The 17,416-nt window shown below is 35.4% G+C and overlaps 1 protein-coding gene across 1 annotated transcript in view; it reads left to right on the top strand.

Moving 5' to 3' along the window:
- The window catches only part of LOC110447236 (neuronal acetylcholine receptor subunit alpha-10-like), a 57,757-nt gene that overhangs the window by 7,404 nt on the left and 32,937 nt on the right, over positions 1–17,416 (top strand). The window contains exon 2 of the mRNA XM_021492786.1: positions 15,753–16,000. Coding sequence (XP_021348461.1) covers positions 15,753–16,000 — 248 coding nt within the window. The remainder of the gene's footprint in view (positions 1–15,752; positions 16,001–17,416) is intronic.

The raw sequence follows: 17,416 nt of genomic DNA, 5'->3' as shown, positions 1-17,416 counted from the left end.
AAGTACCAATGGCCGTTGACTAGTAATTTCTATAAAGTTGTTCTATCAGGCCTGAAGTACGTGTATTTGTAATATGCAAACGACGGTTTATAAACAATTTTAGTTCAAGGTTCGACACTGCATGTGGTAACTGTCGTATACATGTAAAGCATATTATGACTGCTACAGCGTTCACTCTCATGTCATATTTATTATTCTCTGAGTCAAGCAGTGCTTCATCAGTGAGTGATACAATATAATGCAGAATGTTGACAACACACACGATCAATATGACTTCAGTGTTTATTTTCTTCCATGTTGAAATGGTATAAATGAGATTGAACCCTATATCTATCAACAACAGGAATAATGTACAATGGTAAGCCTATACAGACATTCAAGTCTGTCAAAAACAACTTTATTTTGTGTGATATATCACCAAAGTCACTATTCAAAAGGGCACATGACCTTACACAAATGGCTGTTCGTATCCAAATGGACCCTGCATGGACGTTTTGTTGGTTGCGGTCGTACAAATAATGAGAGATTTAAAAAGAATAATGGTTTTAGATAAACACTCACATAAACTGTCCAAATGTATCATTTGTGCTCTTTAGTCGTGGAGGGAATACCTTCCGACGCCATCAAGGAATCAGACATAAGTCGATCAAACTTCCCGAGACTGTCGCCCATTACCTAAAGACATGTCACACCATGTGTAGACTGTCACACAAGTCTGAGGCGGATTCATTTTACCAACTCATACCAGCCTTATCACTTCACCACATTCTACCTCTCCTCGTTTATACTTTGATAAAAAAACATAAAACACAATTTTTCAAGTACAATCTGTTTCCGATTGACCATTTTTTTTCAATAATTTCCCCAAAGAGGGTCACTTCAAACAAATCATATAATAAAAAAACATATGAAAAAATTAAATCAAATATCTGAAATGGCTGATCTGATTTGGGTACATTTTATTCCAGTTGCTGATGTTTTAGTCATATTTTGGAGTTTTTTTTCGTTATTCCTGACTCCTATAGAGTATTACATATCGGCCGTCACTTGACAATATTTGTGGCGCTGAAGTTGTCCGGATGTCTCGCTATATTTAATCATCCATAATCGTATATGCAGAGTGGTTGCACAAATGGCGATGTTTGTTCACGACTGCCGGTGGTATGTGTACATAGAGTCGTTGAATGCAATCATCTGATAAAATCAACACTAGGTGGCGTATGTGATGCGGCATTAATCATCTCTGTCAATTTCATGCTTAGTTTGAAATGCCCTTGTCTACGTCTTAAGGCTGTAATGCATAGAAGCATGTCTTATGGGAATATAAAAAAAACAGAAGCAGCTTTGTTCCGAACGTGTTCCGAATGCGATCCGAATGCGTTCCGAATGATGTTGAATGTTTTAGGACATAATGAAAAAAAGGCAGTTAGAGAATACCGAATTGCCAACAAAACCGAAATTGAGACTCAGAATCGATCAAACTGTGCGTAATATTAACAAAGGAACGGAACAATTCGGTCGGAGACCAAAAGGAAATAAAAGCCCAAAGACAAAAAGGCCAGGTGTTCGGGAGGTGTAAGAACAATGGTCGATGTATTTAGATATTCACGATCATGTTAAGTTTGATATATTCGCGCTAAGGAGAAGATGCATAATTCAGAAGCAAACTTAATTATGAATACTTAGACGATTGTATTCCTCAATCTATATATACCGTTTTAAGAACAAAGTTCTATTTGATTCATTGTGATCTACAGATATATAATTAATTTTTACACCTGTGCACCCACATGTTGTGATAGTAAGTATTACAATGTACGTATATATAATACATTTTGTGATAGCCGTATGTATATCCATCTGATTTCTGATGATTTTTTATACATTATTTCTGTTACGTATAAGAATAAACTCATCTTTCTTTTTCTTCAAGTCTATGTATATACATCCCTCTGATAGCAAAAATGAATTTGCCCCATTAGGTAAACGCTATCAAAACCCTGTTCGTTGGGTTAAATTCTATTAGTAAGAAGGATATTCGAGTTCGTGTTGAATGCTAAAATATCCCAGACTTTACGTGACCTAGATGCCTGACATACAGAAACAGGTGTAAGACTGACGATATTGATTCTGCTATTTATATTCCCAGACATGTATTAATTCACAGCAAAGCTCAGCTAACATTATATTTGTATATTAATATTTTCCAACTTCCTTTCTTTAGCAATCGTCACGCAATGGTATAAAGCATGGAGATTCGCTCTAACTCTAGTTCTATATTAGAGTCACTGATTGATATTGTAGAATTGTGTGGCCTTTACAGTCCTTTAACACTTTGGTATTTACAGGATTAACACTGCCTTAAGTGGACATAATTGAGGACCAATTATTACCAGCTAGCGTTATTTGATGGTACCCTACAGATTTGAATCTAACTAGTGTAAATTAAGACTTTAAAACGGCTCCAAATTTTCCTTATTTGGGACAATAATAATACCAAAATGGTAATCGGAGATTTCATTGTAGGTGGGACCAATTTTAACACTATGTTCGACTCTACAGCATGTGACAAAACTTCAAAATAATTAGAATTCCTGGAAAGGAAAACGGATTAGGCAATAGAGGACTGCTTCCGTGTTTGAACTAAAGAAAATATTTCCGAGACCGTACTTTCTAAAATATTGCCATGTCGTGGACAAATTACGCACATGATGTTGTAACGTTAATAAGCTTTAACAGATCAAGTCAATCTGTGCTCACAGCTTTTTATAGAAACGTATTGTTCGTAATGTGCGTGTGAAAATGTCGTGGATACCTTTCGCTATGTTTTGTCGTCGGGGCGCATCGCCGCTAGCGGAAATCAGTTGCGCTTTTGAAATCGACGTTTTTTGCAGATTCCAGTAATCAAAAAATGACAAATCAGGACAAAACAGTTCTGACGTTCTAATACTGCGAAAGTGTAAAAAAAAAAATGACACATCAGTAAAAAGTACAGCACTATTATATCAATTATGGATGAAATGTATTTTTAATGTTAGCTAAACGACACAGAAAATAATGCAGGATGAATGACGCATTTATACTGTAGCATGACTACCCCAATTACATGTAAGCTTTACTTCGTTCACAGATACGTTTTGCGTATCGATGATGTTTTAATATCACATAATTTCTAATGGTTTCAGCTATGGTGGCATATTTCTGCCATCGACTCACGGAGTACAGGTACGTTTGGCGGCATATTTTTAAAATAATGTCGACATTACCGGAGAAGATGTCGTTAAATCGTTTGTTGTCGACATTCAATCTGTTTTCACTGAGAATTAAAATGATAAAAAGCCGGGTTACTTGATTGATTGATTTAAACATACTCAATTTGTTAGATTAAACGAATATATAATATTTTAAATCAATCAATCAAGTAACCCGACTTTTAATCACTTTAATTCGCAGTGTTAAAATGACTTGCCACTTCTTGCATAAATCTCTACATGTTTGATAATTCAGACTTTATTGTATGAAATCGAAGCGGCAAAAGTTGCCGATGCCAGCAATTCCCACCGAAAAAATCCTTTGAATTCAGACCAAGCTCCTGCTATTTATTTAACATTGCATGCCGGTAAATATTACATGGAGTCTTCCACTTTGATATTTTATATCGTGTGGCATAGAAACCTTGAAAACAATCCGTATCGATGATATTTTGGTATCGACGTTTTTGGTACAATGTGCTTGGAGTTTCACTACCAGCAAAACGTATGCCCGACATCAAATCAGTCATCTTGCTTTTGTTTTATAGTTTAATGTTGTCTTCTCTATAGTTAAAATACAGGTTGTGATATATGCAAATTAGCAGAGGGAGTTTAATTTGTCGAAGATTGTTCTTCCCAAACATAACACTTCCCGGGTCCACGCTTTCTCCATACGAGAGCAATACACGTACAATATATAATATTTCCATATCTATCAAACCCTAGCCATATTCAAGAGCTTGTCCCAAATATCATGCCATCCTCGATAGATGCCAAATGCTGACAGGAAAAATTCATAAAACAGTGTTTCAAAAGATGCAGGTTAAAGAAGAGTACAGACTAGTTTTACGGTCGCCATCATAATCATATCGGAAATAATCATATGCTCTCACTATGTGAGATATGAAGGTCGTTGTTGTTGATAATGGTCATACGTGTACCTGGTTGTTTTGTTTCCTTTTCCCGGTTCTCAATATAAAGACGTCACATTAATTTGATTAGAAATAAACATTTTTGGCAGATGTCGTCGATGAAAAAACTTTTCATTTTCCTTGTTCTTTTTCCATGAGCATATTCTGCTCTATATTCATCGACTTCGTGTTCGAATTCCATTTCGTTCACCCGTCGATGTCGTTATTTTTTTTAGATTTCTACATCTTGTGTATACATACATTATAATGTGCGTTGGTTTATATTTTTTAAACCAACGTCGTGTGTATAAATATATTCATATATATTCATACTGAGTAGAGAATTATTATGAGACAAAACCATATAATATTAATCAGTATTCAGTATATTGACGCTGGGTTGAGTTTAAGCAAATAACAATAGCATGACTCTTATGTTAAAACATATAAGCCGCCTGATATCTAAGTAATCAATTTAGATCATAATGGTAAAGTTGCTCTGGCCATTTCCACATGTCTTAAACATATTACATCACTAGAACAGCTACGTTTGATGCTTTTACATGGAATGGCACCACTGTCTACCTGACGAGAACGATAATGTGCTGTGGCAGTTAGCAAACCGCAACTTTGACCTTTTCGAATCCGCGGTTCGGTCAGAATGTGTCATCAAAGTCATCTGTATACAATTTTTTGAGAACTGATCTCGCACTCCAACTTGGCTATTGTTTCCATCTTGTCTGTATTTACAGCTTTAAGTTACTTGTACTTGTCCTTATGCATGAAAGCGACTTCATATGTGACTGTTTCTATCTTTCACTGTTCATTTTATACAAAACTTGTTAATATGTGTACAGCTTTAACAGGTACGTGCGTTCATCAACCTTCTGTTTATAATGTTATAGCTACTACATGCCTTAAAATAACACCTGTCTGCCACCTGGCAACAGACATCTTTTGGACACGAATACCACAAGTATAAATATGGTAACTACCACCTGGCCTATAGTTTGTACCAAATGTGTATAACTATATTTTGTTTAATCATATCGTCTGCCTATCGTACACCTGTATACTTACGCCATTAGTCTCTAGCTACCAGTTGTCTGTAGTTTAAACTTGTCCATTGCTACGTATTCATACTAACTGTCTATAAAACGCTAATTTAAATGTTGAACAAACTTCGTTGTTCATATCAGCAATTCATCTTCAAAGAGCACCTGTCTTTCTCCAGCAGTCAGCATGCAGATACAGATTCCTTATCGTGATATTTATGTGCACAACACATGATGTCTGTTAATGTTTCCTCCGTTTCTGTTGTTGCCTTGTCATGCCAAGGGTCACATGATTTGTTCCTGAAGAATTATTAAAAAACTATTGTAAAATGCAATCGACAAAAGAAGAGCCAATGTTATTCGCAAAATGTTTGCAGCATCATCTGATTGCAAATTTTCAGATGTTTATATTAATATCAGTAGATTAATTGATTATGATGTTTAAAGAAGAAGCAGCTAGATGTAGGGAACAAGTCCGATTTTGAACAGACACTTGTTTTTTTTTAATACGGGAAAGTACGAAAAATGCTTTTTCGATTAAAATGCAACGTCATTTTACAATTAATCGAGGAACACAATGTATAAATGTACACGCATGTGTAGTATACAAGTACAATACATGTTGAGATGTTTTCAAGAAATCTTAATTATTTGCATTTGAAATATTTAGGAGAGATAAACAAGCTGCTGATCATATACGTGCAAAACGTACTGTGAATCAAAATCGATAATTACAGCGTTTGATATAATCAAATGGTTTCTTTAATAATATGATCGATTAGTACAAAATATACACGTTATCGACAGTGTGATGCGTGCTACATGTTCATCACTACTGCATTTTAACACCAGAGGATAGACTAAATACACACTTACACAGTGGTTCACATCACATCGAGATTGATGGCATCCTCTTATTCTGCTAGAATAAACTAATGATGTCATCCTGATGTTGTTATCTGTACTTTTTACACCTCACGGGTCAGTAGCCGTCACATGCCGGTAATCATAGACAGACGGCGCCTGTCTGTATGTCATCGAATAGAGTTAAACCGTGAATAAAGCTCTTTGATACCTAATAGTTTCGTTGCGATAAAATCGGTTTCTTTTACTTTTCATATGGGCAATGCTGTCAGCAAATATAAACATTCTCGCCAGTCAGCGTCCTTCAAATAACAAATATTCTAGGAATGACCCAAAACTACGCCAGTATTTGTGCTTACGATCTACATTGATCATATTCATGAAAGTGCAGAAAGTGACATTTTAATCTCCACATTCAATCATAGATCTTTTATGTTTAATATACCGGAAGTGGTGACCTAGTTGGTAATCATAGAGCCTGGATCTTTGTGCCGCTGAAGGCCTTAATGACTTGCTATTTGTCAGTTTTACTCGTGTAAAAAGCGTTAATGGAGTTCTATAATGAGGGCACATTGTTCCAGGTTCTTTATATACCTACTGAGAGCAACCTCCATTGGATATGGCCTTGGTGTTTCTTAAAAGAGGCTCCAACTCGCTTCAATATATCGTGAGGTCATAGAAGGGAAGCGTTGCTATCACAGTCGTATCTCTTTTAAAATCTGAATGACTTAATAGAGGAAAAAGTTACAGATGATATACGTCCTAAAACCTTCAGTTATATCTATATTCTTATATACAATGTAAATAAAGACATTTACACACAGCATTATGCATCACTCTCTCCCTACATGAACTATGTATAATCAAATTCGTATAAAAAAAAAATTAAACTGGTTCAGGAGCCCCACAGTGTGTGTCCAATGACCTTCCCTTAAAAGTAAAAGTAGTCACTAATTCCTGCAATTATGTCGGCTATTTTCACCTAAACTAGCTATTATATAGAATTACAGTCAGTTTACTTCCTCGACAGAAACTCTGTGTAGCAGACCTCTGGTCTGGTTTGTACGACACACAATGTATAAATATATAAAGAGAAACTGTCTTGCGAACACACTTTCACTGTCATTGTCTGTCACTAATATTAAATAATGATATTCAAGAAAAAAGAAAAGAGAAATTACCTAAACCATGAACCATTTTTTATCAAACTTTCAACTAATGCGTAAGCAATTCATTTACTGAGCGGAAATGCATGATGAGGTGTGACTGAAATGGGAAGTTGGTGGTGCTTTTAAAGTATGTGAACCAGATATAATTTAATAGTATTTTATCACTGTAAAATATAGTATATACCCGTGGACTGCTGGGCATATGAAAAGCACACGAAACATACACAGTAATTGCTGAATTCCTAAAATGATTCAAAAAGTATAATTTGTCTTCCGATTGCCACCATAATTTTAAAGTTTTATACTTGAATTGACGCTTGCCCCTACTTTTATGGATGCTGCACCTGTCCCATATAAGACTAATAGAATCTTCCCCTACCTTGAGGATGTGACAGAGAAATCTTCAAGCCGATGGGGATTTTAGTTGGTTGTCTAACCCGAGGCTCTGCAGACACATGTGGGGTATGAATCGGAACGAGTCTATCTCCCCCTAGGGATGATAAGCTGATCTTTCCCGGCTAAAACGGGAGACACGCCTGTGAAGGATGGGAGAAAAATAACTCTTCACATCTGATCAGAAAATTATTTGTCTATCTTACCCTAGGATAAAGACGAATGGATTTCCATGTGAAAACAATTTTATGACGTCACGTCCGCATTAGTTTATTACGGAAGATGATTAATTGGTTTTATTGGAAAAAAAATCCAATCAACGCTTTTGTTTCTGACAATAAACACCTTTATTTGGTATGGAAGAAAAATTATCTTTGGAAGTAACAACAGAACAATTTAAATGTCTTGCCATTTTCAGAGCCTCTAGCTAAACATTAAGTATCCTTACGTCTTGCGTTGAGATTGTTATACCTTACCCAAAAGGTATTAGAAGAATCTATTAGTCAAAACTAGAGTGCCAAATGTTTTATTCATTATGATAACACATTTAAAAATAATAGTGTGTAATAGCCCTGTGTTCTGCTGACTTTCAGTCGTGTCTTCACACTTCACACATGATGGCGGGTAATAGCATTTTAAAGTTATATTGGCTATCAGCAGTAGGCTTCCTTTCTGTTGGCGTTCACTAGAAGTCTTGCTTTCTGTCGATTGTCCGTAGCAGCATTACCTTCTGTTGATGGTCAGTGGTATCTTTTTTTTCACGTTTGTGGTCAGTAGTAGACTCACTTGATGCTGAATGTAAGGAGTGACCATATTTTATGTTGACAGTCAGTAGCAACCTTAATGTGTATTGAAGGCCAAGTCGTTTCGTTTCTTGGTTCATGTTGCGTTTTTCTTCAGAGCAGATAGCAATATCAATTCTTCAACATTACACAAAAAAAAAATACACAAAATTGCAGTTTGCCATTGATAAATGAGACATGTACATTTTGTAGCCGTATGCCTGCAAATATACATTATCCTTACCGGATATTTCAATAACAAGCAGTGTTTGGTCGATATTTTTGGGCAAATGAGAAATAATGGTGAAACATCTGTTTTCTTTACGCTGATAACATCTACAGAAATGGTACGGTGCATTTAAGATTAAATAAGCTGTCTCTTCAATATTTAACCAAACATGGTGATGCTTTTAATACCGAGTGACAAATGGTAGGACGTCTCCATATATCTTCTTATCCTAGTTTATTAGACATTAGGTGCAGCCATTGATCGACATGACGAATCTATTTATATCTAATAACAAGCCTGACTCCGTCCCAAACGCTTTGTTAGCTTCATTTAAACTGAAATTTACAAATTTGAACTTTTTTTTTGTAACAATTTATATGTTTTTTTCCTCAAAACACATATTGTATATCCGTATAAATAAAAATCTTGCTATGCATAGGTTTGTGGTATATGATATGTAACACGATCGTTTGTGTCAATATGTAGTTCATCTAATCAGTTATCGCTTAACCTTTGTCTACATTTGTGATGCCAGTTGTTTCCATTGAGTTCGCCACACATTTTACGATGGCGATATTCTTAAATGTCCGACTCGGGAGCCAATGTATAAAGCTATTACTCTCGGTGCTGAATGTGTATTTGCATTTCGATGAAACTGGATACCCCAAAATTAATACTCATTAACCATGCATAATAAAATCGCCGAGGCACAAAAACATATTTACGCCAGACAGAGCCTTCAACGTTAAAATGACCAATTTCTTATAACTGTTCCAGTTGCTGTGTATTTTACAAGGCAATTATATTGATGGACCATTAGCACCAATGTGTGTAGGAATCTCGACTATACAAAGCATTAACGAATCCCCAAATCGGTTTTTTACAACCTACAATCACCAGATATATCTACGGACTAAATAGTCCCTAGGGTATAATTCGTAAACATAACTACATTAGCCACGGTGGTGATAGGGCCAACGCGAAACTATCATATAACGATCATATATACGAAATTTGAAATGTCACATATACATGTATGGTTATATTTCTTATTACAACATAACGGTTAACTGATATACTTTGAGGAAGAACTTCATTTGTATTTTTAATGCTTCTTCGTCTGATTTTCCTCCTATTTTCGCAATTCCTTCCAGTGTTGGACTTCACGAAGAAATCCATTTCTTCTGTTTCCTTTCTTATACTATATGGAGAAAACATTGCCTTTTGGAAGATATTCTTGGTGATTTTATATCATATCTACATGTACATGTATATGGGTGGCGCAATGGATATCACATTCGTTTGTCACCAAGGCGGCCGGGGTTCGATTCTCAAATTCCTCTCACATTAAGACCCCATCGCGTTAACATCCGGGCCAGCAGGAGTGATTTATATAAATTGTAATAACTTGTTTATATAATGTTTTGTAAAATAAATGAAGTTTATGAACATTGTTATGCAATGCCATATGAATCAGGCAATGCCATCCTTTTTGTCCGTTTAACAGTATACTTAATCCATTGAAATCCTCAATCATAGATAATATCGAACCAGGTATAATTCTTGACAACTGAGATGATGCGGTATTGTTACAGCACATTTATTACAGGAAAAAGAAAGTGCATCCCTATCTAATAGAATTACTTTATTTTCACTCAAATATCTTTCAGAATTAAATCACAGTAAAAGTCAATTACAGGGAAAAAAAGAAACGTATCCAAACGTTAATTTACTAAAATGAAAAGTTTCGTTTTAACTTCACTGCATAATCTACACATTGATATCTGCAAGGATTCAATGTCCGCCCTGTCTTCTACAAAGTGACATTGTGTTTGTATTTCCAAAGGGTTGAAGAAGGGACGGGGGAAGGGGGGNATTTCCTACATAGCATATCTGACAATTCCGTGTATCTTTGACATTTGTATGTCTGTATCGAAGTACATTATTAAAAAGTGGTTAAGTGAGCACATAAAGGTAAAGTGAATACATATTGGACGCTTGCGTATCATCGACATTTCTAGTGATCCCCAAGTTCATCGTATTCCGACAATTTTGCTTTGGCAGAAACCTTTGTTATATAATCAGCAATGTGTCCTTTGTGTACAGTAAAATTGGAGGCGTTAACTACTGTACAATTAATTGTATCTCTTTAAACTGAAGCTTTTTACAATGTAGTAGGAGTATTTGTTTGTATTTTAAGTCGCAAAATGAACAAATACTGCTTGAATGTGCTTGTATAAATTCAAATTAATGGTTGATTATCATCGCGAGAAATCGCGATAATAGGCGATAATAGGCACATCCCCATGAAAAAGAACAGAATTGCAGGGAGTGCATCGTGGCGCCTAAATGTGCCTTACCTACTGGAACTGATTTGTGCGGAATGCATTGTTGAAGTAGAATAGTTTATGCCGATATAGAACTGTTTTTTTTTCCAGAATGCATTGAAATATCTTGATTTTATCATAAATATTATCAATGTATACAAATTGAAATCTACATTTTCGAACTTTTGTGAATTACTTTTTTCTGTAAAAAAACACGTTAAGCTCGGTTGGTAACCTACTTAATACTCAATCAAAGTATGGGATTCTCGGCTAAATCTGAAGTCTTAAAAACTCCATGAGAGCACTTAACCTTTCAAAAAATGATAAATGATCGTCAATAGCACTTTTGTTGAAAATGGTTTAGATTTCTCCTGTTATACCTATACCACAGCTGGTGCCGGGCGTGATAGTCTTAAGGATGGCTTCAGCCACCACTTGTTAGGTATACGGAATATTCCGTTACACTGTAATGTCTGTGATTAAAGGGTGACGAGAGAAACCCGCCGGTGAGAAAAGCAATACTGAACATGAAGCCAGACAAGTGTCCTTGTAAGCGCTGTATATTGCTCCGCTAATGAGATTCACTGACACCCACAGAAGCGCATGTATTTACAATAACGGTTCCATGTTACTCTCGCATACCGAGATGAAACTGTCAACTGACATCAATCTTCTGTGATTTGTAAAGATTTGAAAATTTCGATTTCGATTTTCATTTTTCATTTTTCGTTCTTACACCATTACATGTACATGCCATGGCTTGTCTCTGCTCAGAATGCACAGACGTTAGATACGTGATAGGGTTTTGCAAAGCATTCAATGATACCACAACGCAAACTCACTGCCAACTGCCTGTCAGGGTTACCGTAATTAGTCAGGCAGACTGTAAAGAAAGGTAACAGCTTGATTTTGAACACCTGATCAGATAAGGAACATTTACTACCGGTATGATTCGTGTCTTCGTATCTCGACTATACGGTTTTTAGCCATTGTATTCAGCCATGGTATTTAGAAATGATCCCAGTAATTTTTCATCAAAACCACTTCGAATATAAATTGAACTGATCGATTAAACATTTAATTAGGAAACACACTTTCAAGAACGTCGTATTTGTCAAATACTCAAACAAAGCCATAATTTATAAAGCGACAATATGATTTAATAATCTAATATCCTTGAATTGTTGCATCATTGGTGTTGTTGATTCCAGTATTGCAAAGAAATTTAACAAAATTTAAGTTATACACTTTTAAATATTCAAATGAAGGTATGCAACACAGTTCTGTTCAAACACATTTTCCGAGAGGCGATAGCGCGCATCATGGAATACGTTTGAAGAAAACTGTGTTGCATACTCTTATTAATGCACAAAAAGATGTATTTCAAACCTTACATGCTATTTAGTAGGAAAAATAGTGTTGATATGGTTTAAAAAGGAGGAATGTTATTTGATAAACAGGAATGTTTCTTAACGAGGAGATAAGGTGCTTAAGTGCTTTAGAGAAAGGAATGCTGAACAAGAATGAATGTTGTTTACCAAGGAAGGGGTATATTTTTATAAGGAGGGTGTCGTTAAACAAGGAGGAATGTTGTTTAAGAGAGAGAGGAATGTAGTTTAGCAAAACTGAATTTTATTTAATAAGAAGGAATGTATTCAAACAAACAGGATTGATGTTTAAGCAGAAGAAATGTAGATTATACGCGAGAGTGTTTTTTAACGAGCAGGAAGGTTATTTGTTTAAGAAAGAGGAATGTTGTTTAACAAGGAATAAAGTTGTTAAACAAGCAGAAATGTTATAATAAGGAGGGATGTTGTTTTACAACGCGGTGTGTTGTATGACAAGAAGGAATATTGTTTTAGAAGGGGAAGTTTAGAAGAAATATATGACTAACATATCAGGAGTTAGTTTGACTATCTGGTTTAACATGATATTTGAATATGCACCGTAATATGATAGATTGTATTATTTTCATTTTCGATATAATTTTTCAGGACTTGCCACATGTATACTATACTTAACTGTTCTTATTCTTAAAAAAAGAAGTGAGTATTTTATACATTGATTGATATACATTCCCCGTGTTGCTTGATGATTCATTAGTCAATCTTGCCAGACTATATTCACCAGTTAGATTATATACGTTATGTGTTGGCGTTACATACATACACTATGCCTAGTCGACAGTGATAGTTAAACAAAGCACAATGATTCTCGAACGAAACACAATGACTCAAACACAAATAATCACACAAACAAAACGCTATGATTCACACAAACATAACAAAATCCATCACAAGTAACAGAACACCTCATTTCATATCAAACAAGCATACTGCTTGTCAAACCAAATAAAATATTATATATCTACCCAAAGAACAACAACACAACACCGACGTACAGAACTATTTCACGCCATCATATCATTATAAGATTTGAGCATCTCCATTTCGAAATTAGTGATAATACCGTGATCAATCATTATGTGTCGACACGCATTAAGTACATGTACTAACTGGTCAATACAACATTTTATTAATCAACGCGAAACGTATTGTGGAGTATTACATCCAATAGCTATATTAATTTTGAATTGGTACTCTCGAATTATCTTCATAAGCAAGACGATTTCTTCTTTCCGATCGTGAACACACCGTTTGCCCAACCTATGTTTATATGTATTTGTTTATTCGGTATTCAAGAGTTCGCTCTTTATAGCATGACCTCCGGTATAGATACGTGTATCGACTGCTGACGGACACATTGACAACATAGGGTTTTCAAAGATTCAGGTTGATTAAGACTATGTACACGTTTTATGGTCGTCGTCATGATCTTATATGCTATTTCTTTGGGTTATATAAGGGTTGATATTTTTGTTAGTGTATCTTGTGGTCTTGTTGTCACTACCCTAGTTGCGGTGTGATGACGTGACAATACTTGCGTTTGACCTAGGTTTATATGGCGGTTGTCGCCGATTAAGTATAAGACGCGTACGTTTGCGGAACAGATGGTCTTATTCTGCTTGTACTCTTTCAAAGATATCCATGTAAATGGTTTCTCAAATTGTCCCCTAGTTGTATCGAATAGGAGTTCGAGTTCTGGTTTTGCTGACACTATAATATTGTTTGCTTTTGGGAGCTTAGACCGTGACCTGATAAGATTTAAATGTCGAAATCCGTTTGAAGGAATAGATTTACATCTCCTTTACATTGAATGATATGTTATGAAGTTCGGTTGATGTATAGTTAGCTAATATACCAAGAAATGGTACAGGACTGCCAAAAACGTCAAACAGTGCACTTTCTGTTTCTGACACGTCACCTGAATTGAGGCCTGTTACTGCAGTAGGTTAGTAGAGGAACGGCCCGGCCTATCGTGCAGGGATATTTTAAGAACGCTTCATGATATGAACACATATTTTATAGCGAAATGCTCGACAGTTGATATCAATCAACTGAGATGATGCGGTATTGTTACAGCACATTAAGTACAGGAAAAAGAAAGTGCATCCCTATCTAATAGCTGTAATTGAAAAATAACCACTCAAAGCTTTTATGTAGGACATGCAGAACTTTTTAATGAATTTCGCAAAATCTAAATCAGCACAGTCAATTTCCATGTAGGAAATGCACTTGGTATTTTGTATTGAGAATGGAATTTCCCTTCTAAATTACCTTTGCACGTATTTCCGCTAAGCCGTGGTTGTCGGCATGGGATGTCGGCTGTTGTCATACAAAGTATCAAGCCCGTACCAGCATGGCACTAGTATTTCGGTAGCAGCCACATCCATTTATTTCTGAAGTGTAATACATGGTTCAGACCTTAATATCAGTCTATAAATGCTGTACTTGACATATTGATGAATGCTGGATTACACTAGCTCTAATAGACATGTTCCTGATCTACCGATAGCGATGACACCCCCGTTATGTTCCCCTGTGTATAGCGTCTGGGGCTGCTCTTTATTACATCTCGATAGCGTATATATACAAATAAAATCAGCATATCCCCATACAGCAATAATAATGATAGTGTCAATATATTTTATTGTTATTCAATATCGTTATATATCTACATTGTACATATATAAAAATATATCGTGAATTTTTAGTGTTTAAAATACGGGATAGTTTGTCTAAAGACGCAAACAATTGAAAGATCATGCAACAAATCAAAATTCATATTATCATAAATTGATCAAAGTAGACCAATTCAGAAGTAATTGAGTTACGATATACAGAGTGCAATAGGGGCTTCGTCATAACAGGGATAATGGACACGCTAAACTGTGTTGCTGATAGAGTTTAAATGTCTGCAATATATAGGTTATGAAGGAGAGCGTAAGATTGGATTGACAATATATCAATCTATATAGTACTTTGAGAGAGGCGTTACTTACAATTCCCACGTATAGTGAAAATGTTGAAAGGTCACCATTGTTGCATCGAGAAACCAATACTATCTCATGACACGCAAACTAATTGTTGTAGTAATGTAGAATGTAGACATTCCAACACCCAAAACATTTAGGTTTTAGCAATCTTCTAAACCCGCTTGTGCACACATTGAGCGTTGCACGTTCATAACTAGAGCTTTAGGGGGAATTTGATTTGCATGTTTTCATGTATTCATAAATAACGGGGTATTGATATTACAAAATATTTGAATTCAAGGATTTGCAAATATTTGCATTTTTTTCCCCCTTTTTTTTTGCATAAATAACTTTAAACTGTATTCAACGATAACACATATTGTTTCCTCTTAACAGGATATGACGTGCTACCGGACCTACAGGGAATTCCCGAGAGTGCTTTCTACAATGTCACTTACGTAGTTCATTCTTCGGATGATAGACAGAAAATGAATCACAATATACGGAATCAGTCAGTACCGGACGAACAGCGACTTATGTATTACCTCCTAATGGGATATGAAAAGTCTGTCCGGCCTGTTCGAAACGCTAGCAAACCAGTTGTAGTGGGAATGGGCCTAACTATGACTCAGATATTTGACATGGTAAGTATATTTTGTTGTCATATCTTAAAGAATTAATTTTAATGACGTACCATCATCGTTGAATATATTTAACAACTATATACTACTTAGAGAAGATACAAAATTTAATAGATGTATTGATACAAGAAAGAATTGAATAGTTCATTATTGTATGAAATTGAACAATACTACATTTGTAAGAACAATGTCCTGAGAAATCTACTCTGCAATGATTCAACAGTTCCAGTTTGTTTATATTGATGGGAAATATGTGACGTAGTTATAAAACAACTTGACATCTGTATTTATACAGAATAATACATTGCCAAGGACAATATTTAAGTACGTCTAATAAAACGCCAAGTCTGTTAAGAGGGATGCGGGAAAAAAAGACTAAAAATAATCACTGATCCAATTATAACATAAACTTTATCCGAGGGGCATTTACTCTTTGTTTACATTTGCTAACAAAGTTTTCACCACCAGGTTTAGAGATGCTTGTAAAATCGAGAGAGGGTTTATTGTGCTCTTCCTCTGAAACTAAAGAAAAAGGTTTGCTACCCCTGACGTTATGTTTAGGTCTACTGTCTTAAGCTATTTTTCTTACACAATACCTAATCCTTTTTCGGCGATATTCCCATTGAAATATTAATCTGTTACAGTATCGCAATAATGGTAGAGTGTCTTGCCACCGTGTCCAACCTCTGACATATCAATAAGATAAAACTTAAAAGTGGTATGTAGGAATAACCATCATCTACAGACGCACTCTTTATGTGACCTAATATGTTCTGTTGACACAAACACTTAAACAGACAAACAAACAAACAACAGCGAGGCTATATACAAAGTTTAATGTCTTATGCTTAATAATGCGAAAAGATAATTATTGCAAAATGCGACTTTACATGAACTCATCTTTAATAACTAGCATTGAAGTGCAACTTGAACCACGCATTGAACACATTGACAAGCTCGCCATTTTGTATGATAAATACTTAGGTTCTTTTAACTTTTGCTGGAAGGAACCGTACTGTCAGGGGACAAGGATGTAGGCTTGCTTAATGTACCACTCACCACCAAACACTGTTTTAAATGACCTTGAATCTTTGTTAACGTGCACAACGGTATAAACAATGGTTCCATGTGCTGGTGTAGTTTGACCAACCTATTGCTATCAGCTTGTAATTAAAGCAATCGAAAATATAAAATACTGTTAATACAACTTTGAACATAATACAGACGATGTGATTAGTCCGCTCTTAACGATAGACGACGTACCCTTTTAATAAATATTATCATGCAATTCTACCGGAGTGAAAGTTTGGTAGAGCTTTCCAGCACGTAGTAGAGGAAGTTTTAAACTTCCGTTTGATGTTTACTTGTATCAGTTGCATCGTCAGGATTGCAATATTAAAATTACATTGTAATACTGAT

Source organism: Mizuhopecten yessoensis, unplaced genomic scaffold, assembly GCF_002113885.1.
Source record: "Mizuhopecten yessoensis strain PY_sf001 unplaced genomic scaffold, ASM211388v2 scaffold3235, whole genome shotgun sequence".
Classification (NCBI taxonomy): Eukaryota; Metazoa; Mollusca; class Bivalvia; order Pectinida; family Pectinidae; genus Mizuhopecten; species Mizuhopecten yessoensis.
Note: the sequence above shows the minus strand (reverse complement) of the source record. Positions and strands in the feature narration are given on the sequence as shown.